Below are 27,006 nucleotides of genomic sequence, written 5' to 3'. Positions count from 1 at the left end.
ATCAGTGATAGATAAGAAGTGATATAGGATGTGATGACTGTGAGGTAGGAGGAAAGAAAGCAGTAGTAAAAAATAAATCATGAAAGAGATGAATAAAGATTGGCTGTTATCAGAGGAAAAGAGAGAAAGGGAAACAGATAAGTGAGAGAAAAAATGATATGTTCTAATCAAACATCTTAGTCTTCAAAATACTGATTCATGAAAATAAATGCCTTCAAAAAAAGCTAGCAATGAGAAAAAAGAAACATACAAATATGTATAAGTGTCAATGAACCATTCAAGTCACAATTGAACAGAGAGCAGAAAATAGGGGGAAAAAAGATTTCAATGAAAACTTTTTTACACTGGGGTTAAAAGATTCTTGGCTTTCTTTGTCCGGAGTGTTAGGCGGGGTTACTGAAGTGTGAAGGGAAATCCCATAGGCCTGGCTCCTGGTTGGCAGAGTTGAGATTTAGGTAACCTCCAGGTTCCTCATTGAATGGTGATTGTTCTAAAGATTTTAAATCAGTACACTTCCAGAGCTAAGCAGTTGCCAGATTACACTGGGGGACTATCTCCCAGGAAAAACACCTGGGTTTCACTTGTGTAGTGGAGGGGCAAAACTTTGTTCCTCTCAGTCAGTCATGAACTTTGTGTTTTCTGGACTTTTGGGTTCAGACTCTGAACCATTTCCTACAACACCCTTTCAAACTCCCAGCCATGTGCATCTCTCCTAGTCAGGCCTGTCTTTCAGCCAATCATTCAAGCAGCCAGTCTGGGGGAGAGGGGAAGTTGGGTGGATTTCCCTGACCCATATTTCCCTTTATAAACCCCTCTACACATTTTACTTTCTCCTAGTCACTTAGGCACACTCTATGTAACATGATATGGGTTTGCCAGACACGTATTTAGAAACAGGCACAGTTGCCAGGATTCGGTTCCTCATTTGCCCATCCCCTGCACCAGGGCTGCAAAATGGTTCCTTCCTCTGTTCCCTGACATCTGGGAGAGATGCAACTTCTTTCCTACACAAGGATATTGTGCAGGACACTTTTCAGGTTAGTTGGGACAGTGTCTTTGATTTCTGACAAACCTTAGACTTCCTAAAAATGTGGGTTCCTTTAATAGATGTATCCCTCCACTATTTTAATGCAGGGGGGGGATCTTCACTAGTAGGTACCAACTGCCAGTAGCAGGGAATTTCTTCATTTTGTTATATCCAACCTCCTGAGTCCAAGATCTGCTTTGAATACACAAATGAATTCCCAGTTAAGTGCCTTCTTCTCTTGCTGTATAGCTAATTTCTTGGTTTCACACCCTGAAGCAACTAGTATAGTGACCTTCTCTGATGTACCATTATGAATTGTGTAAGAATATTACCTTTTAAGGGCATGGTAAACAGTGTTTTGTGTTTGTGGTTTTTGATGATGAAATGATAGAATATCATGTATTAGTTTCAAGATACTCCAGGGAGATCGTGAACCACTGTCTTCTCGTAGTTGCAGGGGTCATCTTCATAGGATAATTGTATGTTTTTCTCTACTGGAAAAAGTCCATAATAAAGAGTTAAAGAAAAATTTTCCATCTTAGGATCTTTATGTATTTAGATTTTTTTCCCTCCCCTTTTTTCACTCTTGCTCACCTCCTCTGGATTTCAACCACCCTATGGTATTACCATTTTCTTAGACTAGGAATCTTCTCTACAGTATTTAATAGAGGGATATGGTTTTCTAATTCTTTTCTCCATATTTTATCTCCTCTCTTATATCCACTAATTCAGCTGTCTTATTACCAAGGCCCCTTGACCTCATTCCCCTGGAGGGCAATGGTCCTCAACAGAACCAGGCTCCTTATCACTAGTGGCACTCAGAGAGGGGTTGCATACTTGTGTCCAAGCACCTGGACAAGGTGCAAGGCTTACCTCTCTCCCTGCAAGTGATCTGTGTGCCAGAGCAACCTGCTTGTCCACTGAGGCAAACATTCAGACTGGATAATTACCTGTGAAGAACTGAGGGGGCAATTATAGCAACTGGCTAGCTGGGGAGGGAAGAATGACACATATTAATCATTTGGTTCTTTTCCTAAATGGATACTTTACTATTAATATGAAACACAGAGCAATTATTTTAATTCTAACATGACTTTTCATTATAGTATAATTTTCCTTCTGCCTCTTTTTGAGAAATTCCTCTAAAATAGTTATCTGTCCTAATAATCTCTTTGAGAGGAAGGGAGAGGGAAGTCTCCAGTTTCCAGAAGAGCAAATTCAGGCTCAGCAAGTATAAATAAACTGTCTGAGGTCACCTGGGAAGCCAGCAGGCAACACTTCTGCCTCTCAAGCCCATCCTGAGGCTCACAGTCTTTCCTGAGGGCATGGCTGGCGGGACATGCATTTCTGTCCCTATTGTTCTGTACTGTTTACTTGCAGGATGTGAAAGCACAGCATGTAATGAAATACCAGATGTTCTATGTGGGAGGAATTTCATCATTCACATGCACTTGAGCATGCCTTTTTCTAACTGCGCCCAACTCCTTTCATTGAGCACAAAAATATAAATCTGTTTCCCAAAGTGCTACCAAGTCCCTCAGAAAGGATATATTGTTTGTTCTTTTGGTGTTTTCTCAATTAGCTGAAGAACATACATGGAAGTCTAGTGAAAGTATCTAGTGGACTCTTCTTATTTTTTAGATGGGGTAATGAAGTGGCCTAAACAGCTGTGGAACATCTGAAGGCCACAGGCTGCTTGGCCTGGTTTCAAAGACCCCACATGTCAACAAGGCATCCCCAACCAACTTCATTGCTCTTCTCTCCCCAGCTCTTACCTTTTTTCCCTGTGCAGGCAAGCTGGTTCTCTCCATCATCAATATTGTACATTCTGTTCTGGTGCCCCTGTTCATTTAGCTTTGTTTCATTTCCAAATCCTGGCAGAGGATGGGTGCTACCTCATTTTGGACCACTGATCTTGCCATTGTCTGCACAGCTGGAGGGTACAGTCTCTGTACCTCGTGAGTTTAGCACCTAACAATGTGTATGCATGTGTGCATGTATGCGTGTGTACACACCTGTGTATATGCATACATGCAAGTGTACATGTGTGTGTACAAATGTGTGTGTTAGTCAAAAGCACTGTTGTAGATGTGAAGTGAACACTTACTCTGTTGAAATGCTCTCTGGCCCATCTCTCTTGCAGCTCTCTTGATCTCCTCTGGAACCACGTCATCCTCAGCTTCAGAGACCTGGTACACTGTGTGACCTGCATCCAGCCGATAAGGACCTCCTTTTCTCCCAAGACCTGCAGTGTCTCTTCCTCCTGGAAAGAAACAAGGAAAATCCAGATGGTAAGTCTGAACCTGGCCACAAAACAAAAATTAGATTATGGTTTTAAGATAGTTCTGAGAAGTATCCAGGCGTGGTGGTGCACACCTGTAACCCAGTGGTTCAGGAGCTGATAAGGACCTCTTTTCCCTCCCAGACTTACAGTGTGTTCCCCTGGAAAGAAACAAGGAAAATCAGATGTTAAGTCTGAAACTAAAAGTTGGATTACTGCTTTAAGATAGTTCTGTGATTAGCTAATTTTGCTTAGCATGATATTCTCCAACTCCATCCATTATAAACCAAAGGCCGAATGTTTTCTTTGATATGTAGATGCTAATTCACAATAAGGGGGGGCACTAGGAAAGAACAGAGTTACTTTAGATTAAGTAGAAGGGAGTGAAGGGAGAGGAGGGGAGGGGATATGGGGATAAGGAAGGACAGTGGAATAAAACATACATTATTACCTTATATACATAAATGACTGCAGGACTGATGTGACTTTATAACATGTACAATCAGAAAAATGAGAAATTATATCCCATCTCTGTATGATACATAAAATTGTTATAAATGCATTCTACTGTCATGTATAACTAATTAAAACAAATTAAAAATTTTAAAAAAGATAGTTCTGTAAGGTACATTAATTATATATAATTATATATAATTTACAAATAATATATATTTTATCATTATGTATACACTTATATATGCACATATAATTATTTATATGATTGTATATATAATTGTACATATATCATGTATACATATATATATATATATAATTTATATTTGTGTATATATAAGTACAATTAACATATTTATTAACAATTAATATATACATGTGTATAATAAAGGCTTGAAATTATGGACACTTACTATATGTTTGCTAATTAAGCAACTCTTCCTTCACATGTTACCTTGTTTTCCCACAAGACATGAAACTACAGATAAAATTTCTTTTGTTTTGAAAACAATGAATAATAATACACAGAGAAGTTAAGAGACCTAATGATGACTTCTGGCTTAGCTAAGATCTGAAGCTAATTATTGTGTCAATTTTTATTTTTAGCTTTGAATAATATACAATGGACAAACATTATTAGCTTCAGAAAAGTCATCCAATATAAATCCAAGTTTATGTACTGGTACATATATGTCATATAATAATCCTCTATGAATGGTTTATGTTAAAAATGAAAATTAAATGGATATAAGTCTAGTAGGTAGTATTTTAAAAAGTGGTGGTGACATTGGCTACATATGTTCCAAATGAAATTACTTTAAAATACTACACTGGCCAAGAATGGTGTTGCCCATCTGTAATCCCAGGGACTTGGAAGGCTGAGGCAGGAGGATCACAAGTTTAAAGCCAAATTCAGCAACTTGTCAAGGCTCTAAGCAACTTAGTGAGACTCTGTGTCAAAAGAAAAAATGAAAAGGGTTGGGAATGTGGATCAGTAGTTAAGCATCTTGGGGTTCAATCTTTGGTATCAATCAATCAGTAAATCAATCAATAAAATGTTACATTGACCAAAGAAAATATATACATCTACTAGACATATTTGGTCTTTGGGCTACTGATTTATTACCTTTGCTTTATAAGAATCCTAATAACCAGTGTCTTTTATTCACTCACAGGTAACATGAGAACTCAGGATGACACTTCAGTATTGAGGAACAGTATTGTACAGTACAGTAAGTACATATTATTTACTATACTAGTTAAGAAAGACTGCCTGAGTTTGAATCCTGGCCCCAACTCAATAGCTTTGTCTTTGGGGAAATTTTACTCAATGTCTCTGTGTCTCAGTCTCTTCAGTTATAAAGCAGGTATACTAATATGACTTACTTCATGGTACCTAGAAAAGTACCTGGCAAAAAATAAGAGCTATATAAATTATCAGTCTTATAATTATTATTTAAAATTTCCATAATAGAGGTAATTTCTAGATTTGTCAAATAGAAAATTTGAATGCTTTTAGACTTCGGTTAAATTATAATACATTTTTTTTCTCCTTTGAAACTTTATATGTCTAATAAATTAAAAAGGAACACTTAGCATGAACCACTTCCTTTATGAAAGTCTTTTGGGAACTACCATGACAACAGCCTATTAATTACAGCATCCTTTGACTGGAGCACATCTTAGTACATTTTTATTTAGAATTGGGTGGTGGAAAATTACTTCTTGTATTTGTGTGATTCCTGGCTACCATTCACAATCAGCCTGTGGCAGAAGGAACAGGAACTGGGTAGTGACACTGAGCTATTGATGGGAAGGTGTGTTTGGGACCTCATTCCCTTCCTCCAGAGGCTGTTCTTAGCTATGTGGGGAGGTGAACTGGAGCTCAGCACTTCTTAGGTACTCAGAGGTCATCATTTGGGAGATAAGAGGAAAGGACTTGCAACTGGTAGAGGCTGATGTGAGTGAGGGCCAGAAGGAGTCACATGGCCCCTAGGGAAAGTCACCCTGGGGTACAAAGGATATGAGAGTTCTTCATGATTTCTACTTCCCAGAGCTTTCAATTTGTACTTTTAAAGTGGAAATTCTTGTTGGGAGTTCTGAGACTACAAGGAATAACCTTAAAGCTAAGCTTGGACATCCCAAACCAGTCCATGAGTTAAGGGGCAAGGTGAGCAAGGGAGGTAGGCAAGGGAGGGGGACTTTGAGGACTTGTTGGGCCAGAGCTAAGTTCAATGTACAGAATTTTGAGGGAGAAAAATGACGAAGATCAAAAGACAAGTTCAAGCCAAGGGCTCTTGATCAACTGAAAAGTAAAAGGGGAAACACAGGTATCATCTGGACAGATATTGGAGCCAGTAGATGCAAATTGAATAGTAAATAAGAACTCTCACTTGGGAGCAGTCCCCTGCTGGGGAGCGTACATCTGGCCTGCTAGTTCCTCAATGCATTCCATATGGATTAAATCTTGTTGGCTTGATACTACCTTCCAGATCAAAGGACATTTCTAAAAATAGCCTTTCTTTAAAGAGCTGCTTGATGAATAAACAGAACAGCCTGTTTGATAGCTCATTGTCTCAGCACAGAAACCCATTTCCTGCCCAGGCTGTCAAGGCCAAGAGGTGCAGACCATCCTCAAGGAAGGTGAAGCTTGGAGTCCCTGCCAGCTCTCCTCAGGGCTCAGATAAGCTCAGGCAGTGCACACTCTGGCCCTATTCCTGTGGCCCAGCAGATGTGTTGGCTCCAGCTGCCCGAGGAAATAGGAAGATAGCAGTCATAGAACAATGGTACAGTCTGGCAGGCAAGAGGAAGGAACAGACTCGTTTGCTTACACATGGCATCCGTGCAAATGGCAATCAACCCTCCTCTCTCAAAATCTTGCATTCTCATCACACTCATTTTTGAGATATGGAAGACGAGGACTACTTCTTTTTGAAATCAGTTGCTTAAGAAAGAATATACTGTAGATTTCTGGCAGAAACCCAAGTGCACACAGTTTAAAAGAAGGGATTAACACTTCAATGGCTATCATTCTCAGGCCAGCCCCTGAGCTCACTGCTTTACTATCAAATCTTTTTTCAGTCCAAACCATGACCTGGTGAGGCAGTTAGTATCCCCCTTTCACTAATGAGTGAGAATTGTGTTAGGTCTTAAAACGGCAGAGTTCTTTCTATGTCTTGATGTCACACTGGAGCCAAGGGTAAGATTGAATAATTGATTGAATAATGGGGAAGGCAAAGAAGCACATCTAGCCCTTGAGCCTTCTGGGGACAGAGGTGGTACTGGCCTGATGGGAAGCCTGACCCACAAGAATGCCACGTCCATGCTATCAACCTGTTCTACTACCCCAAGTATTGCCACCCACATGGAGTATGTTGTCTGGATCCTTCTTCCCTTGTGGGAGCTCACATCTTCATTACTACCTATGTTGATTGTTATCTAAAAATCTAAAAATGAAGAAACATTTTCACTATCCTGGGACCAAAACCAGTAACTGCATGACAGAAAGAATTCTTTTCCTGCAAGTCCTTAAGGTATCTCATAATCTATGACAGATGCTATTTGTGTCTGGCAAAAATTTAATTAAATTTAACTTTCATCCCTTTGGGAAGGAGATGAAGTAAAATTTTAAGAAATTCTTTGAGCTGGGTTTTAGCTTCATAATTCTCCTAGTGCAGAATGTGCTGTGAATATTTAAAAAAGGATGAGATAGGGAAAATGGTAAACTCACCACCTCATTGATGAAGCTCACCCCATAAACATGTATTTACTCATTTAATTTTTAAAGGAATTCCACTACTTTGAGAGATGTAGCTTTATATAAAATGTACAGGGAAACAAAAACATAAAATGCATATATATATGTGTCTCAGTGATAGATTTATTTCTGTAAACCCACATATACTAAAAGTTACTAGTAGATGACATGGCCAGACACACACATGACAAAGAACCAACTACAATTTTGTTATAGTATTTTGTAGCTTTTCTAATTTGCCTTTCCTTTTAACACTGAATTTATGATTCATGCAATTCAAATAGAGTGAGTCTCAAAGTTCTCTCCTGTGAGAGCTTTTCCTATTTCCAAAGTTATTTCATTTCTTTTTAAATAACATACTAGAATGGGGAATGGTGTTCAGAACAGTTCTTGCAATGAAACTGTCATTGCTTGGACCATTTTTGGAACTTCCCCTGCCACTTTACCCAGCACTGACCTCCTGTGGTTGATTCACTGGTTCCAAATCTGGTAAATAAGGTGACCAGTTGGGGTTTTAGTCAAAACCAGGTGCAATTAAATAATGACACTAGTTTTCTTACATGGGTTTGACTCTTATACAAGCCAATTATAAAGGAGAAGTTCCAAAAATGATCTCAGCAGTGACAATTTTATTGAAAGAATTGTTCTGAACACCATTCCTCACTGTGGTGTGTGTGTTTGTGTGTATGTGTGTGTGTGTGTGTGTGTGTGTGTGTGTGTGTGTTTGTATGTGCATATTCTGGCATGTTATTTAAAAATAAAAGAATTTTGGAAGAAGAATGTAAAGCAAATTCCAATGTGTCTTGTACTTTCATCAAACATTATTTACCTGTTTTAGACATTTCACACACTCCAGTCTCCTCTGAGAGAATAGCCTTTGAAGTCCTAAAATTGATGACCCAAAGCAAAAGAAAAAACACTACCAATAGCCTCCACAGTTACTTCTAAAATTATGCTTTAGAAGTTGCAAAGATACTGTAGTAGCCATCGGGTATAAATTGGGTAAAAGGAACTAGGGTGTTCTTTGTCACGTGTATGTCTGGCCATGTCATCTATTAGGAAATGGAATTGCTTGTATTGTCCACAAGGCAGCCCCAATTGACCTCAAGTGGGGGCCTAGACATGTTGGAAATTGACTAATTCTTGACAAAAACAATTGTTAGCCAAACCCTGATTTATTTCAAAGAAATACATACCATAAAATTCTAGGAACATTGAATTAAAAGCAAGGCATCTGGGGAGTTGATCTAATTTGGGGTCATCTCATGAATGCTATTGTACTCAAGTGTGGAAGTTCTGTGTTTGGGATTGGGGTCTACAAACTTCATGATTGTGATATCCTTGTTGACTAGGAAGTTTCTGTACAAAGACACAGATACCTAGCTACTGGGAAACTCCTGGGCAAAAGCACAGGATGCCTGGCTGCCATAGTATTGTCCTTCACAAGTCTACCCTGCTTCCCTGACCTAGGATGCCCAGCCATCTCCCTCTGAGGTAATAAGATAACTATGCAGGCACTACCTGGTTTCCATAGTAATGTCCTTGAGTGTGATAGGCTGTGTGTTTGTATTAACCTGGACCTTATCTAAGTTAGCTAGCACTTGTGTTAAATAAATAGTAATTAGAATACAGTCATGGTAATGGGAGGTGTGTGTTCTTTGAGTTAATAAACTCCCAGGCAGGGAGGAGCAGACACTTCACTTCTGTACTTCTTCACCACTTCACTTCACTCCTCTCTGCTCCTCCTGTCTGCCTGCTTGTACTTTTGTGTCTGTAGGTCTGCTCTTTGTGTGCCTCCTCACAGGTAGTCCTCCACACTCAAGGAATATATTTCTCTAGGTGGATGGGAAATTATGTCTCCTGATGCCTTTTCAAAGCCATTTTAGAGTATCTCTTACATGAATTAATAATGGTTAATACTACTATTAATCAAGGCAGGAAGGCTTGAATAGTTCAATTCAGGACAGAAACTAAAAGGGATACCAAGGAATGATTGTCATTTGAACAAGTTTATTTGATGGTGACAGATGTGTGCTATGGAGCTAGTAGTCATTCAGAAAGTTGTAATTGCTGTCTTTTGTCATGCATGTGTTGAAAAGTATTTGCAATGCATTTTCCTTGAGAGGTGGTTTCATCTAGAAAAAAACTGAAGTAAGTCATTATAATGACAGAAATAGACACTATTGAATTCATTTAAGGGGATTAAAATTTTCTCTGAATCAGAAAATATCACTGCCCTTATGACTTTTGACAGAACCTGATACGTAAGCTAAACCCTTTGGTGTGTTTCCCATAGTGGACACACTCTACTTGCTTTTAGGTTAAGTGTACTGTGATTCTAAGAATAATTATCCTCTTACTTATGAATTAAAATGAAACAAACAACATCACGATCTAAAAATCATAAAAATGTTCCAAAGTAAAGCAACCCAAAGCCAGCACAGGGAAGGGACATGACGTGTAAAGCCCTGTAAGTCTAGGCAAGGCCCTTATATTTAGGCTCCTTCTTGAACTCTTTATTTTTAAAAAGTTATCAGTAAAATGATATAAATAGTCAAGATGTAATCCTGGGAGAATGCAGTCATTGATCTTTTTAAACAAAAACACTCCTGTGTCTGTTTGAGGTGTATCTTTTACTCACTGGAATACAGATATGCATGAAAAAGGATCTTTCCTTCTACTAAGATACTGTATAAGGGGAAGCAAAATAATAACATGTGGTAATAAAGGCTATCATAAGGTACTGACCACATCTGCCTGAATCATATTAGTATCTGAGGTTATTCTTATTCACAGATCAGTAAATTCTCTCATAGTTAGATAGGATAAAAGTCACATTAACATGTATTTAGGAATGATGAGCTTTCATATATTGTCAGCTGGCTTAAAAAATAAAAAGCTATTCATCAGTTTTTAAAAGACTCTGAACCTTTACGATGACAATGCAGGACAAAAATACCTTTGTCTCATAGGTAACTTTTCCAATTTTCATCTCTGGCAAAGCTATCAAATGTATACTTTATCTTTAGGTCTTACCTGGCCTATTGGTAACATTTGCTTTCAAATACTCAATGACCTCTTGCCCTCTTTAATCCCTCATCATCTCTACAAAGCAGAGAAGACTCTGACTTTTGATCACTATATCCACAAATTACATTGTAGCTGACATTCATACTAATAAAACTGATCCAAGCAGGCATTCGTTTTTTAAGTACTTATATTACTAACTGAAATTTGAAGTCTTTTTTTTTTCCTTTTTTAGAAAGTCTAGAAATTAGAAAGCAGGCAGAGGTGTTAGGATGGGGCCTGGGCATATAAGGCCTTCTTTCTGGCCCTGAAAACAAATGCCTATTAGGTGATTTGTGACATTACAAGTGAGCAACAATGGCTGGTCCCTGGTGTGTCTTGTACAAGCCCTGTCTTCTGGTGTAGATAGGTTTCTATCCTTTCTCATGGGCTTCCTCAAGTCAGCCCACAACCTTTCCTCTTACTCTGGGCTGGAGCTCTTTGTCCACAGTTCCAACCCAAACCACTGGTCTTACCTTCCTACTTCTTTCTGCCTATAAACTCCCAAAGACTTATGTATATGCTGATTTTTGGCACAAATGATGTGCTTGATAAATCTGTTTAATAAATATTTGAAGCTATAACTCAAAACATCCCCTGCCTTCTATTTCAATGTTTCTGGAATATTCTGTGCATCCTATGTTATCTGAGTTTACAGAGTCTCAGACAGAGTACCTTCTCACTGCGATGATGTTTCACTAGGAGCCAACAAAACGATGCAACAAAACTATGCAACAAAAACACCCAGTCCAAATTAACATGACAGATTCCACAGGGGTGGTCTAAAAGGAGGGCAAAATGCCAATTTACAAATATTTGACTATTTTTTATTATCTGTTAATAGTAGCTAGCATAGTGGCTTCTACTCTCAGCTTTGTATATAATTGGCCCTTAATAAATATGTGCTAAATATGTCCATGGGAGGCAGCTCAGCAACACAATATTAACAGTTTAACTTGAATACAACTTTCTCCATAATAAGTTGTCATCTGAGTGCCTGGTGAGATTCTTTCCCGCCCTATCTGCCAGTCTATAATTGTCAGTCAGCAAACCACTGGTGAGCAGAGAGCCATCTTCTAACAGAATCAGGATACATGTATTCCTGTTGGCATTCATTTGTTCTTAAATTCCATCCTTACCAACACCTCAACTCAGTTTCTGGCCAGAACCCTTACTGAGCCCTGGATGGGCTCCCTGCTATTACCTGTAAGTATATAGAGATGGCTTTTCTCCTTGCTCCCTGGCCCAAACACAGCAGTTTGAATGGCTGTCCAAAATATTATAGGGTTGAAAAACCCATCGAAAGCCACTCTCACTTGATTAAGGATACCTTGCTTATTTATTCTCTTTCTTCTTTTTAAATTCAATACGAACAAAAGAAAAAGATTTTTGGGAAATCTGGAAATATGGAATGATGGGATTAAGATGCTATAGTTACAAATCTTTATGGGATGTGGTTGTCATCATGTGTAGGTGACTGTCAAAAACAAACGTTCATAACTCACAGATACCATGGACACCAATAGTTCACTGGCACAGAGATGTTCCTCTCCTGCTACCTCACAGGGTACATTCAGTATTCCAAACATTAACAGAAAAACAACTATTAATTAAATTCTAAAACAGCATGGGTGAAGAAAATTGTCAGGTTTTTGTATATTCTACCCTTTCTATTTTTGCCTCTTATTTTTAAACTTTTAAAGATTAATATTCTAATGCACCAATAAGAAAATGCAGGAAGAAAAAGAAGATGGTGAAGGGGAGCTAGGGGGTTATTCCTGATTTCCTCATAACAGAAAGAAGGCAGTTAAGGAAAAACAGAATTAAGTTGGGTGATAAAATAAATGCTCTAAGACTCAATATTACAAAGTCTGAGATCTGGAGAGACTTGAAAATATGTTTCCAGAGTAGAAAATAAGTGCAAGTTCCCCAACTCTGAACCCAGACCAGAGTGAGGGAAGCAGGGAGAGACAAACAGAGAGAGAGAGAGAGAGAGAGAGAGAGAGAGAGAGAGAGAGAGAGATATTGAGGGGGAGCAGAAAAGCTCTAATGCTCAGTCACTTAAAAACATATGGAAAGGCAGAAAAAAATTCAAGTATGACATGATCAGCAGTGTTCTTAAAGCAGATCAAATGGTTTAAAACCAAAATGTGAATAGAAAGCTGTGTCGGGGTACACAGCAAATTTGTGCAGTCTTCAGCTGACTAGTCATACTCCTAAATCTACAAGGCATCTACCCACTTCTGGACAGTAACAAATAAACCAGAAAGAAGTCCCTGCAGTGGGATCTTTTAAGAATCTGGATAGAAAGAACTTAGAAAGATTGATACTAGTTGAAAATTTCAGAAACCCCTTCCCTTCCCTCTCAACGTGAACAAGAGGAGTGGGGTGGAGCAGAATTTTGTGGGGTAGTGTGCCTAACCCCAGTGGTCTTCTTAGCTTTCTTGTGACCAAGAGAGAGATGGAAAGCTCTGCATAGCTTCTGAGGAGAAGAAAGCACATCCATCAGGTTCCATACCAGCACCAACCACTACCATTGGGGGAAGGCACCATGGGAAATTTCTTGAGTCCTAAGATGCATTAAGAGGGTCATTCTCCTTGATCACTGGGCCCAGACAGTAGGGAAAATGCCTAAATATCCAGTGATATAGAGGTCTGGTTCCTGAATGGTGGAAGCAGTCAGCAAAAGGCCACTAAAAGAAGTTGCCTAAGTACTCCAGGAAGTTTAAGGGAAAGGTGCTAGGATCACTATCATAGCCAGAGGGAGATCAGTCAAGGTGGAAAGTTTCGTGATTCAAGGCAGCTGGAAGCAACTGCACCAAGCTTACCCGCAGTCACAATTGGTGAGTAAAAGGATACTGTTTGGGCACTGGATGGACTCTGCACTAGCTGTAGTCAACAGAGGAAATTGATACCACTATTCATAACCTGGGGCAGCAGAAACTAGAAGCCTGGTGAACCACCCTAGTCTCTTTACTATAGAACTCCAGAGAGCAGCATAGGTTATGGGAATGCTTGTGCACCTTAGAACAACCATGGAAAATCAACAACCAGAGAATCTGTGCTTATAGACAGTCATAAGGGTCTATACCACCATGAAAAGGATCTTGTAGAGGGAATCAGGTACTCTGTGACCCACAGCAACCATAGGGATACTTCAGAGCCCTGCATCCTAAACTATAGCACACAAGAGAAACAACCAAGATGCAGCAATTGTTCATAGCAATTAGGGAAGTGGCTCCTGTGCCCCTGTAACTCTGGAGAGATTCATGACCAAAAAATGATGGATATACTCAATGTCCAAATTCTAATGAAATCCAAACCAAGATTTTACAAGAATCTTTACACTTGGCATGATTTACTATAAGTAACTCTTTATTTTATATATCACTCTTTAACTTGATTGATGGTTGATACTTTAATAGCCAATTTTGTACCTTCAACCCATTTGAATGTATTCCTTCTAATGGTTTAAAGCATTACTTTGAATAATTCTATCTGTGTTTTCCTAGTTCTAGTTTATATTTGCTCCTCATACCCCCTTATTTTCCCTCTCACACTGTCTGCTACTACCTCAAAAATCCCCTCCCATCTTTCTCCTTTCTACCTTAGTGTATATTATTATTTTCTATTTTTTCTCTTTCTTTCTTTTGTTTCTCTCTCCCCCATCCTTCTCCCCATACTTTTAAGCCTTACTTAATGTTATAGCAATTTCACTAAATTTAGAAATTATTTTTCAACCTATTCCAGAAATTTACTACAAGCTTATACCTGGAGTTGAGGAACTGTGGAAAATAATATCAAGTTTTTTTTTCCTCTTTCATAAGATTGGATAGAATATGAGACTTGGCTCTGAAGTGACTCTAGTACATAGACTCAGTGGCGTCTCTCAAAGTGGTGCTAATATTGGGATTGACAGAAGTTAAAGTATTAATAGATGGATATTTGTTCAACCCAGGACTCTTAAGAAGCTCACAAAGTAGTTCCTTGCTTAAAAGAAGAAGAGATAATTATACAATTGATTAGTAGACCAACAACTGAAAAAGGAAGGGCACAAACCACTCCAAACAGCTCATAATGCTTCAATGACTGACTCAATTGACACTACAGTGGAAGAAATGTCAGGAGAGAATTTAGAAAGTTCAAAATTAAAATATTCAATGAACTAAAAGAAGATGTAAGGACTGAAATCGGAGAGAAAACACAGGAAGTAAAATATTGCTTCAATATAGAGATTCTGAAAAAGAACCAAGCTAATCCTGAAAATGAAACAATAAATAAACCAAATTAAAAATTCAGTGGAAAGCATTACAAACAGACCACATTGAAGATAGATTTTTTTTTTAGGCTTTGAAGATAAAATATATAATCTTGAAAATAAAGTTAAACATAAAGAAAAGATATTAAAAGACCATAACCAGAAATTTGAGAAATCTGGGATAACATCAAGAAACCAAATATAAGAATTATTAGGGTAGATGAGGATCTGAAATACAAACTAAAGGGATAAACACTATTTTCAATGAAATAATATTAGAAAATTTTCCAAATCTAAAGAATGAGATGGAAATTCAAATATGAGAGGCATATAGAACTCCAAATAGACATAACCAAAGCAGATCTAATCTAAGACACATTATACTGAAAATGTCTAACACATAGAATAAGAATAGAATTTTAAAAGCTGCAAAAGAAAAATGGTTGGTCACACTTAGAGGTAAACAAATTCAGATTTCAACTGATTTCTCAACTCAGACCCTAAAAGCCAGGAAGGCTTGGAAATATCAAGCTCTGAAATAAAACAGATACCAACCAAGATTATGATACCTAGGCAAAACTAAACTTCAGAATTGAAGGTAAAATAAAAGCCTTCCATGATAAACAGAAGCTAAAAGAATTCATAACCAGAAAGCCTGCAATACAAAAAACATACTCAATGAAATATGTCATGAAGAAGAAATGAAAAATAAGGGGAAGTTTCAAGATGGTGGAATAGAGAAGGTTGCTTTCCTGGATGCTCTGTGGCATGAAACCAAAAAAATCAGGTAGGCAGCTTCTCAGCAATGTGATGTAGTGGACTAAGAATTGGCTCCTCCACAACACGAATGGAACCCAAGGGATATCCCTGGGGTGAAGTCTTCCAGTGTGGACTGTCAGTTGCTTGGCTCTGGAGGTATACTGATTTAAAATCTTCAATTGAAATTTAGAGAAGAGTCTGGAGCATACCTAAGCCTAAACCCTGCTTCCAGGAGTTCCACCTACAGGATTACCTCTCTAACTACAGCAATCAACCCAGAGGGTGGATTATCACAATCCAGACAACCCCATATCATACTGCTAAGAGAAGCTGAGAATCTTTTGAACTCCAATGGAAACAATTATTTAACTTTTTATTGAGATTTTTTTCTTTTCTATTTTTTTCCTCTTTTTAAATTTTCTTTAATTGTACCCTTAATGGTTCCTGGACATTTATATATATATATATATATATATATATATATATATATATATATATATATATATATATTTGTTTTTTTCTTTTTTTCTAGCATTTTTGAAGGCAGATACTTTTCAAGGATACATTTTTGAAGACAAGATGTTTTTTAATTTAAAAATTTTTTACTTTATATGTTTATTTTTCTTTTACTAGTTTCCTTTGATTCTTTATTCTTCCATTGACAACCAATCTCTTTTGTTCCCTCACTTCCTCTTCCTTTAATTTTTTACTTCTATCTTCTATCCTCCCCCCTCGTAATCATCATATCTTATATCACTTCTGTTCTATCCCTGTCTACCATTTGAAACTGTAAACCCTTTTACAAACAAACTGGTTTTATTGTAGGCAACAACTGAGCATATCATTTCTGTTTATTGTGATAATTAACATTGAAGATGTCATACAGGAAATATCTGGTTTAATGATGTGACTTGTTTGCATTGGTTGTTGTTATTATTTGTCTCCTGCTAAAATGTGAGGTACTGGAAAACTTCAGGGACAATTATAAGTCCACAAGGTAGAAATTCTACTGTCTCAGACCCATACTATTAGATGGGTAGACACACAAACAATATGAAAAAGCAAGGAGACAAATCACCCCAAGCAAACCACAATATTATAAAAACAGAATTCATCAACACCACAGTGGAAGAAATGTCAGAGAAGGAGATAAGAATGTACATAGTTAAACTAATCTGTGAGGTAAAGGATGATGTAAGGAATGAAATCAGAGAGAAAATACTTTGTTAAAAAGAGATTCTGGAAAAAAAATTAACCAGAAATCCTTGAAACTAAGGAATCAATAAACCAAATTAAAAATTCAATGGAAAGCATCATCAACTGACTAGATCATTTGGAGGACAGTTTCAGGCAATGAAGACAAAATATATAATCTTGAAAATAATGTTGACCATGGAGAAAAGATGTTAAGAGACCATAAACAGAGCTTCCAAGAACTATGGGAAAACCTGAAAAGAACAAATTTAATATTTATTTATTGGGATATATGAAGGCTTGGAAATACAAACTGAAGAAATGTAAAATCTTTTCAATGAAACAGTACTCATGGCACGGCTGCTTGCAATGAAAAGTGTTTCATACAGAGAGAGGAGAAAACACAACACAGAGACACTAAATTAATCCAGGGCTTCAGAGGGCTGAGCTGGGGCAAGTAGGGTAGCAGTCAGACCTTCCTCTGTATCCTCCTAGGGCCTGCAATGCTGTGTAATTCTTTATGGCACTCAAGAATTTTTCCATGTCTGTCTCTTTCCACTGACATCATTGTAACCCATGACCTAACATTGTGTAATATTATGGTTGTGCAGCCTTTTGAAGTAGCTTAAAAGAACATTGGTTTTAAGACACACATTTTGTCCCCTGACTTCTGTCTTGTTTGGACATGTCTTACTATCATTTTTCTCAGTTTGATATAGAAAATGAGGTTAGGCGTCTGTAAGATGTAGATGGTAAATGGAGGAAAATGCCTGAGAGGTATTGGGAGTGTTTGAGAGGATGAGGTATACAGCAGAGCAAGAACTGGGTTAAACACTGAAACCTATTCAGTTAGGAAAGACATTCAAAGTTCAGTGTGGCTCCTAACTTGTTTGTGACATTGGGAAGCTCTTTAATCTTTCTGGGTACTAGTTTCCTCATCTTCCATAAAAATCCTTTCCAGGTCCAAATTCTTTACTTTTATCTAAACTCATTTTAGTTCCAACAAGTCATCAGGGGTCAATTAGAATAAAACAAGTTAATTTTAAAGAATATTTTGATATAATCATATTAAGTTTGGGTTTTCTCCAAAATGGTTCATTCTGCTTTAAAAATTTTGATATATATATATATATATATATATATATATATATATATATATATATATATATATCAAAATTTTATATATATATATGCCTAAAATAAACCAGTTTGTTTGCAAGGCAGCTTATCATGGAAAATCCAGCTTATTAGGAGTTAGATAATTGGCTTTGACCCTGTTCTAAAAATAATAGGTGAATTGGTTTTGACCAAAATTATTCATCTTCACTTCAGTTTCTTCACTTAGAAATGAGGAGGTTGGTTGCAGAGATGTAACTCAAGTGACCTAAACAGCTCTGGTGATTGGTAGCATTTTACATGAATACTGGTCTAACTCACATTCTAGCAAAAATTTGCTGTGGGAGATATGTATCACATAGTAGGATTGGGAAAGTAGAAACTAAATCCTAAACTCCACAATCACCACCAAAAGAAAATGCCTTAAAATGGAAGAATCCAGAAGAAACGTAAGTACACCGGTGGAAAAATTAGAGAGAGTATGTCAAAGAAAGATAGACATGGGGATAAAAAATAAGGCAGTGGAAAGAGCTAAAAGTGTTTGCTTCTGAGCTGTCTTACAGCTTTTAATTTTTAAAACTATACTCACATATCAGATTGACTTTCATGTGCCTCACTTCTTGCTTGTGTGTCAAACTGCTACCCATCTATGGTATACTAGTTCTCTTTTATCTGTAGGGATCTGGTTCATGGATCAGTAGATGTCTAAAACCACAAATAGTACTGAATCCTACATATTCACGGCTTTTTCTATACACATAACTCTGCTATAGCTTATTAGGCAGATAAGAGATTAATAATAAACCAATAATAAAGTGGACTAACAATGACAATATACTGTAACAACATTTTCAGCAACACTACTCTTGTTCTTTGGGGTCACTATGAAATAAAATTAAGGATCACTTGAATATGAGCACTATGATACCACAACAGTCTATCTGATGCCAAGAACAGCTACTAAAGTGACTAATGGGTATTTAGCATCTACAGAGAGGATTCACAGATATACTGTAAAAGGATGATACATGTCCTGGGTGGGGCAGAGAGGAATGGTGTAAGATTCCAGCATACTACTCATAACAGTGCAAAATTTATAACATATGCAGTGTTTATTTCTAGAACTTTGTATTTAATATATTTGGATCACAGAAATCTCAGAAAAATAAAACAGACAAGGGAGAAGATGAATGACTGTAGTTTATTTAATAAACAGTGCCATGAGTCAGACACCCTGCTAAGATGCTTGGCTACAAAGTCAAATGAGACCTGGTTCTACACTTTATGGAGTTTTCACCAGGAGAGGGAGGTGGTCTTTAGTCAATAACCAGTGCAGAGAGTGGGTGAGTGCCAAGCCAGAGGTCAGCACAGGTGTGTCAGCAGGGCCAACTAGAAGAAGAATTCACAACCCAGGCTGTGAGGTAATGGCCAAGGGAAATCTTGAATGAAGAGTAAGAGTCAGACAGCACAGGAGGTTGGAGGACTCAGGCAGAAGGAGCATCAGTGAGTCGGGGCTGAGGTGAAAACAAGGGGTGAAGTGACAGTCTACACTGAGAGCACTGTGCCTCTGTTAATGCAGCTTCTCTGTAGCCCTCACCACAATCTGTGTGCATGACACATATTCACAGAGGTTCATGATTATGAGATGCCTCATTCTCAAACCCACCCATTCCACTGAGTCAAAGCGGAATAAACTGACCAGAGCACATAGAAAACCCCAATAACCAGAGAAGAACTTAAGGCTCCTCCCTGCTAAATTCATTTTCCTTATTGAAGAACGTCAGGGAGAAATGTGTTCATCATTGTGGCACTGCTTCACCAGTAATCAGCATGTGCATTTATTAAAAGAAAAAAAAACCCAACTCAGTCTTTACATCTGGATAAACACTTAGAATTCTTATTATGTTCCAATTCCTCCTCCCTGTCCTCTTCCCCACAATCCTGCCAGGCTGTAAAAGTACTCCCTGCACTTGTTGTGAGTTGGACTTTCTTAAGAAGATAATTTCAGATTTCAAGTATGATTTACTTGCAACATTTCTAAAATTGCAGAGAAACAGTAAGGTCCATGCCAGCAGCCTAGAAACCAGTGGCTGGTAGTTAGCTCTTGTTCTGTAACTTAGGAGCTTTGAAACCAGAGTCAAGTTCCCAGAACCTCAGTTTTCTTATATATTAAATAGTGAAAAATCCATATTCCCTCACAGAGCTATTGTGTTATTTGAATAAGACATGAACCATTTGTGTGACTTCTAAGAAAAGTACTTAATCTCTTTGGATTTCAGTTTTTTCATCTACAGAATTATTAGGTTGCATTCAGACAGGACTCTAATCATTTCTAGCTTGGAACCTGTTTATAGCTACATTAAGAATGGTTTGAAAAAATGTGAAGTACCACTCAAACATATACACATTAAAAACATTATGAAAATAAAACAGATAAAAGAGAACTCATTTTACATATTTACTATACATTTTTGTAAATTCCTGTCATTTCTATTATTTTTGTTTGTGTAATTGACAATCACTGACCACCTGAAATCAAGGCAGCAAATAAGTTGTTTGAAAAGAGAATTTAGAAGGAAAAGGACAGTGGCCCAGGAGGAAAATGAATCTGCAAAGGAGACTGAGGTGGAGCAGTCAGGAGAGGCAGGAGGGAAATTGGGATGAGATTACTATGGAAGCCAAAGGAAGACTGAGCTTCAAAGCAGTGTGCTGAGTTCAGTGCAGCTCAGGGACCAATAAGATGATGACTGAAAAGGGCACACTGAATTTAGCAACATGGAGGCTACTCATAACATGAGCAAGGACTACTCTGCAGAGGAGGAGGAGGGGATGAAAGTCACAGATTGACAGGTGAGTGAATGGAGGTCTGGCAGTAGCCACGTGCATGGGGACACCTTTGTGAAGAGGAGGCTAGATCAGTGGAACCTAAGGCTACTTTCTGTACAAATTGCAAGTATTCCAACATGAGGGCAACTACCCTGCAACTGGTACCTCCTAGAAGGCAAACCTGCACTCCGTGAATCTCCAATGTGTCTTTGGGCTACAACAATCTCATCAATCCATATAAGCTAGATTCACTGCTAACCCCTAGGCTGCTCCAAGTCAAGAGTCCCTGGTTCACAGCTGTATTACACAGTGTGTCTTCCACTATATGCAATCTGTTAAATACTGTTTATATCAAAGAGGAAGTGTCAGCTGGTGTGTACAGATTAACTTTACACATGCAGAGGAAGACTCATGGCACTGATCAAGGTATGTTTGCAAGAACAAAAGGTCTCCAGAAACAGCAACACAAAAACACATGGTCTGGCCATGCTTGGAAGCACCATGTGCTTTATGAGGACTGCATGGCCACTCTGTTTTACAATTTCAAGAGAGCCCTGGGTAGCCTAGCAAAGAAAATTCAAGGAAATGAAACAGCCCCTTCCCGTGCTTCTATTCTTTAAATACAAAAGACAGATAATTATCTAAAGTGTTTCTCAATATGAACAAAATGATAAAGTGACCTTTTAGTCTGTGACAGTCTATTCACGTCAGCATCAGCACTTTTAGCAGGAGTAAAGCAGTGTCCAGGCTTGAAAAGCTCACAAGAACCAACTTTTTATCTCCCTTATGTACATATGCCATAAATAAAAAGAACTAGTTTAACAGGCAGCCAGAGCCCAATGGCTCATAGTCACCCTGGGGGAGTGATAAAATTCTCCTGCTGGTAGACTTACATAAACCAAACTGGAAAGAAATTTTTTTGAAGAATACTCCCTTTACTCAATAAACTTGAATGTTTTAAACCTGAAAGATGGCTAGACTAAGAAGGAAAAGAAATCAATCTGGCATGAAAAAGCAATCATTCAGACTATTGGTAGATTGAAACACATAGACTATCATATATTCAGTGATTGAAAAACTATGCTTGCTAAATAAAAATCTCTGTTTCTAGCTCTGCTGATTTAAAAAATACACTAGGTTAGCTTTATCTAGTGATTAAGGTACTTAATGCTAAAAGTAATTTATGATTTGGACAGAAGATTCTGAAGATAGAATAAATTTCAAAGTCTGAAACTTTTTTTGAAACTTTTTATAGATAAAAAATTGTTTGATGACAATTGAAACAAAAGTACTTCCCCAGATAATAAGTCAATTCAGTTGATCATGCTGACAATAATGAAAATGTAGAGGCTTTTTTTTTTTAAGAAAGTAACATTTCTAATTTGTTGAAAGCAAAATACCTAAACATTTGATTATTTTATTTAGAAAGAAAAATATAAAAACAAAAAGGACAAGATAGAAACAGGAATTAGAGTAGGGAATCTGTTTGAAAAGTCCTCCTACTAAGTCCTGACCTCTGATAATTACTGGAATTACAACAAAATGCTAACATAACAGTACACTTTCTTTTCTTATTACCCTTTGTTCCTCCAAGGTATGTATGCATAATTTTTAAGTCTTCAGCCATACACTTGAGTAAAGCAAAGGACTAGGAGAACTGGCAGGGGACTTATTCAGTTTATGGGCAAGACACAGATAATCCATAGCCTGGAAATATTTTCTAGGGAAAGAAATATACTTACAAGAGTGGACTCCTGGAATAAGACCTGCAGTTCTTGCAGAAAAAGGTAACTTTAAAAACTAATGAAACAAAAGAAAGCTAAAATATTAATTCTATGAAGAATACTTTCTAAAGCATTTAGAGAGACTTACTGGTTTTGGAAAAATGACAATGCTAGTGTCAATAGATTATTTTACTTGAAATCTCTTTAGAAACATAATATTTGGGGCACCGGCTTAAGGTTATACATAGCCTGTCTGGAGCCTTTGGAATTTTGACCCTTCTTATATGTACTGGCTCAGCTTTTCAACAGTTTTAATGTCTTCTGACTGGTGAGAGGTCCGTCCTGCTACATTGCTTATTACTCTTAAGATGCCTGCTCTGTACTTGACTTATTAAAAGTTAGCAATTCATCAGTCTTGGGAGATGCTGACAAGGGAATGATATCTGCCCAGCAACTACAGTGTCTTAGGTGGTAAGATAATTTACCTCCATACTGTGTGGTATTCCAGAATGTACCATAGATTATAGTTCAAGGAAGAGTTTTATCTAAAAAATGGTACATAGGAGAGATGGGAAACCTTTTCTTTGTATGCATATGACCTACATAGTCATATATTTAGGAATTATATTTCCAAATCACCAAAGGGATCTTACAAAACTACTTTGTAAATAAATTAAATGAACATCAAATGATTACTAACCAGTTGACCACATGTTCTGTTGTTCCTGGGACAGTCCATGTTAATGGCTGTTATCCCAGTGTAATTAAGAACACCATTTGGTAGGATTATATGGCTTCCCTATAATAACTGAAGCTGTATACAAAACCCAGCCTCTTAGGTATGTTAACATGCCATTGGGTATTTAACATGGTTTATTGGCAGCAGTCACCAAGGGCAACACTTGTTGACATATATTTCCCATTTGATAGAAGGAAGTGCATGTTTGCCTATAAAAAATTTATTCTCAGTGAATATTTACAGCAATGCTTTAAATGTTGAAGTAAAAAAAAAAACCCTGAAATTGTGAATTTGGTCTCCACAATTTACCAATAAAATTTCTTGGCTCTGTTTTTTTTATTAGTAGTTGTTCAAAACATTACAAAGCTCTTGACATATCATATTTCATACATTTGATTCAAGCAGATTATGAACTCCCATTTTTACCCCATATACATATTGCAGATTCACATCGGTTCCACATCCACTTTTTACATATTGCCATACTAGTGTCTGTTGTATTCTGCTGCCCTTCCTATCCTCTACTATCCCCCCCTCCCCTCCCCTCTCCTCCCATCTTCTCTCTCTACCCCATCTACTGTAATTCATTTCTCTCTCTTGTTTTTTTCCCCTTTCCCCTCACTTCCTCTTATATGTAATTTTGTATAACAATGAGGGTCTCCTTCCTTTACCATGCAATTTCCCTTCTCTCTCTCTTTCCCTCCCCCCTCTCGACCCTATTTAATGGTGATCTTCTTCTCATGCTCTTCCTCCCTATTCTGTTCTTAGTTGCTCTCTTTATATCAAAGATGACATTTGGCATTGGTTTTTTAGGGATTTGCTAGCTTCACTTAGCATAATCTGCTCTAATGCCATCCATTTCCCTGCAAATTCCATGATTTTGTCATTTTTTAGTGCAGAGTAATACTCCATTGAGTATAAATGCCACATTTTTTATCCATTCATCTATTGAAGGGCATCTAGGTTGGTTCCACAGTCTAGCTATTGTGAATTATGCTGCTATGAACATCCATGTAGCAGTATCCCTATAGTACTCTCTTTTAAGGTCTTCAGGGAATAGTCCGAGAAGGGCAATAGCTGGGTCAAATGGTGGTTCCATTCCCAGCTTTCCCAGGAATCTCCATACTGCTTTCCAAATTGGCTGCACCAATTTGCAGTCCCACCAGCAATGTACAAGTGTACCCTTTTCCCCACATCCTCGCCAGCACTTGTTGTTGTTTGACTTCATAATGGCTGCCAATCTTACTGGAGTGAGATGGTATCTTAGGGTGGTTTTGATTTGCATTTCTCTGACTGCTAGAGATGGTGAGCATTTTTTCATGTACTTGTTGATTGATTTTATGTCCTCCTCTGAGAAGTGTCTGTTCAGGTCCTTGGCCCATTTTTTGATTGGGTTATTTGTTATCTTATTGTTTAATTTTTTGAGTTCTTTGTACCCTCTGGATATTAGGGCTCTATCTGAAGTGTGAGGAGTAAAAATTTGTTCCCATGATGTAGGCTCCCTATTTACCTCTCTTATTGTTTCTCTTGCTGAGAAAAACCTTTTTAGTTTAAGTAAGTCCCATTTGTTGATTCTTGTTATTAACTCTTGTGCTATGGGTGTCCTATTAAGGAATTTGGAGCCCGACCCCACAATATGTAGATCGGAGCCAACTTTTTTTTCTACCAGATGCAGAGTCTCTGATTTGATATCAAGCTCCTTGATCCATTTTGAGTTAACTTTTGTGCATGGCGAGAGAAGGGGATTCAGTTTCATTTTGTTGCATATGGATTTCCAGTTTTCCCAGCACCATTTGTTGAAGATGCTATCCTTCCTCCATTGCATGCTTTTAGCCCCTTTATCAAATATAAGATAGTTGTAACTTTGTGGATTAGTCTCTGTGTCCTCTATTCTGTACCATTGGTCCACCCACCTGTTTTGGTACCAGTACCATGCTGTTTTTGTTACTATTGCTCTGTAGTATAGTTTGAAATCTGGTATCGCTATGCCGCCTGATTCACACTTCCTGCTTAGAGTTGCTTTTGCTATTCTGGGTCTTTTATTTTTTCCATATGAATTTCATGATTGCTTTGTCTATTTCTACAAGAAATGCCATTGGGATTTTGATTGGCATTGCATTAAACCTATAGAGAACTTTTGGTAATATCGCCATTTTGATGATGTTAGTTCTGCCTATCCATGAACAGGGTATATTTTTCCATCTTCTAAGATCTTCTTCTATTTCTCTCTTTAGGGTTCTGTAGTTTTCATTGTATAAATCTTTCACCTCTTTTGTTAGGTTGATTCCCAAGTATTTTATTTTATTTTTTTGAGGATATTGTGAATGGAGTGTTTTTCCTCATTTCCGTTTCAGAAGTTTTGTCGCTGATATACAGAAATGCTTTTGATTTATGCGTGTTGATTTTATATCCTGCCACTTTGCTGAATTCATTTATTAATTCTAGTAGTTTCTTTGTAAAACCTTTTGGATCTTCTAGGTATAGAATCATGTCATCCGCAAATAGTTTTTAAGTTCTTCTTTTCCTATTTTTATGCCTTTAATTTCTTTCGTCTGTCTAATTGCTCTGGCCAGTGTTTCGAGAACTAATTGAATAGCAGTGGTGATAGGGGGCATCCCTGTCTTGTTCCAGATTTTAGAGGGAATGCCTTCAATGTTTCTTATGTTGACTCTTTATTAAGATTCCAGGCATGTAATTCTGGTGGCTCAGGAGGCTGAAGCAGGAGGATTGCAGGTTTGAAGCCAGCATCAGCAATTTAGCAAGGCTATAAGCAACCTGTCTCAAAAAAAAAAAAAAAAAAAAAAAAAAAAGAAAAAGAAAAAGAAAAAAGAAAAAAAGCTGGGGATGTGGCTCAGTGGTTAAGCACCCCTCTGGTTCAGTCCCTGGTACAAAAAAAAAAAAAAAAAAAAAAGCGAGAATAGGCATTGTTCTGTTTTTTTAAGATATTTCTCTAAGCTCTAGGCTAAGGTGGGCTAGACAGCTGTGCTCACTTGTCCCCATATGCTGAATGGCCTCCAATTCTACTGCTAATCTCATTTTTTATTGGTTCATTATAATTATGCATAATATACATGCAGGTAATATAATTTACTCAATTTCATTCCGCAGTACTTTTCTTTTTCCTCCCCTCCTCCCACAAACTGATCTTCTTGTTCTACCGTACTGATTTCCCTCTACTATTATTATTTTATTTAGTATAATTATACATATAAGCTGTATTCATTATGGTATATTGGCACATGGAAATAGCAGGATCTAGTAGATTACATTCCCTAGTACTTCCCTATATCCTCCTCCTCCGTCTCTCTCAATTCCTTTCCTCTACTCTATTGGTCTCCCTTCTATTTTCATGAGATCACTTTTTAAAATTCTTTTTATTTCCCTCTCTCTAGCTTCCATGTATGATAGAAAATATTCTGTCCTTAAATTTCTGAGTTTGCCTTATTTTAGTTAGCATGGTGTTCTCCAGTTCCACCTATTTAGTTGGACTACCCCTGTCCTTACTAGGGAACAAGTCCCCTACCTTGCATTCCTCTTCCAGCAACTGGCTTCCAATTGGTCCCATGTCCTATGAGTCTGTCCTTTGGTTCCCTGCCTTGTCCTTTCTCTGAAGTTCAGGGAACTCCTTTGCCTGATCCTGAATCTCTCTGACCTGGAACTCCCAGCCACCATCAGGCATCCTGACTTCTTTTTGCTTGTGTTCTTGACAATAAGGATACTAAAGACTTCTCATCTTTGAAGAGCTAACACCTAGTACAATGCCTGGCACATAGTAGATCCTCAAGAGACAGTTGTTAACTGAGTGA

At 37.6% G+C, this 27,006-nt stretch overlaps 1 protein-coding gene across 1 annotated transcript in view; it reads left to right on the top strand.

Moving 5' to 3' along the window:
• Positions 1-866: 866 nt before the first annotated feature.
• Positions 867-27,006, top strand: part of LOC308656390 (uncharacterized protein) — a gene marked incomplete at its 5' end in the record, with an annotated part of 50,596 nt that continues 24,456 nt past the window's right edge. The window contains 3 exons of the mRNA XM_081307426.1: positions 867-1,037; positions 3,207-3,318; positions 4,937-4,993. Of these exons, the coding sequence (XP_081163552.1) occupies positions 867-1,037; positions 3,207-3,318; positions 4,937-4,993 (340 nt within the window). The remainder of the gene's footprint in view (positions 1,038-3,206; positions 3,319-4,936; positions 4,994-27,006) is intronic.

This window comes from Spermophilus citellus (assembly GCF_964194105.1).
Source record: "Spermophilus citellus genome assembly, chromosome: 1".
Taxonomy (NCBI): domain Eukaryota; kingdom Metazoa; phylum Chordata; class Mammalia; order Rodentia; family Sciuridae; genus Spermophilus; species Spermophilus citellus.
This window is presented reverse-complemented; position numbering and strand designations above follow the sequence as displayed.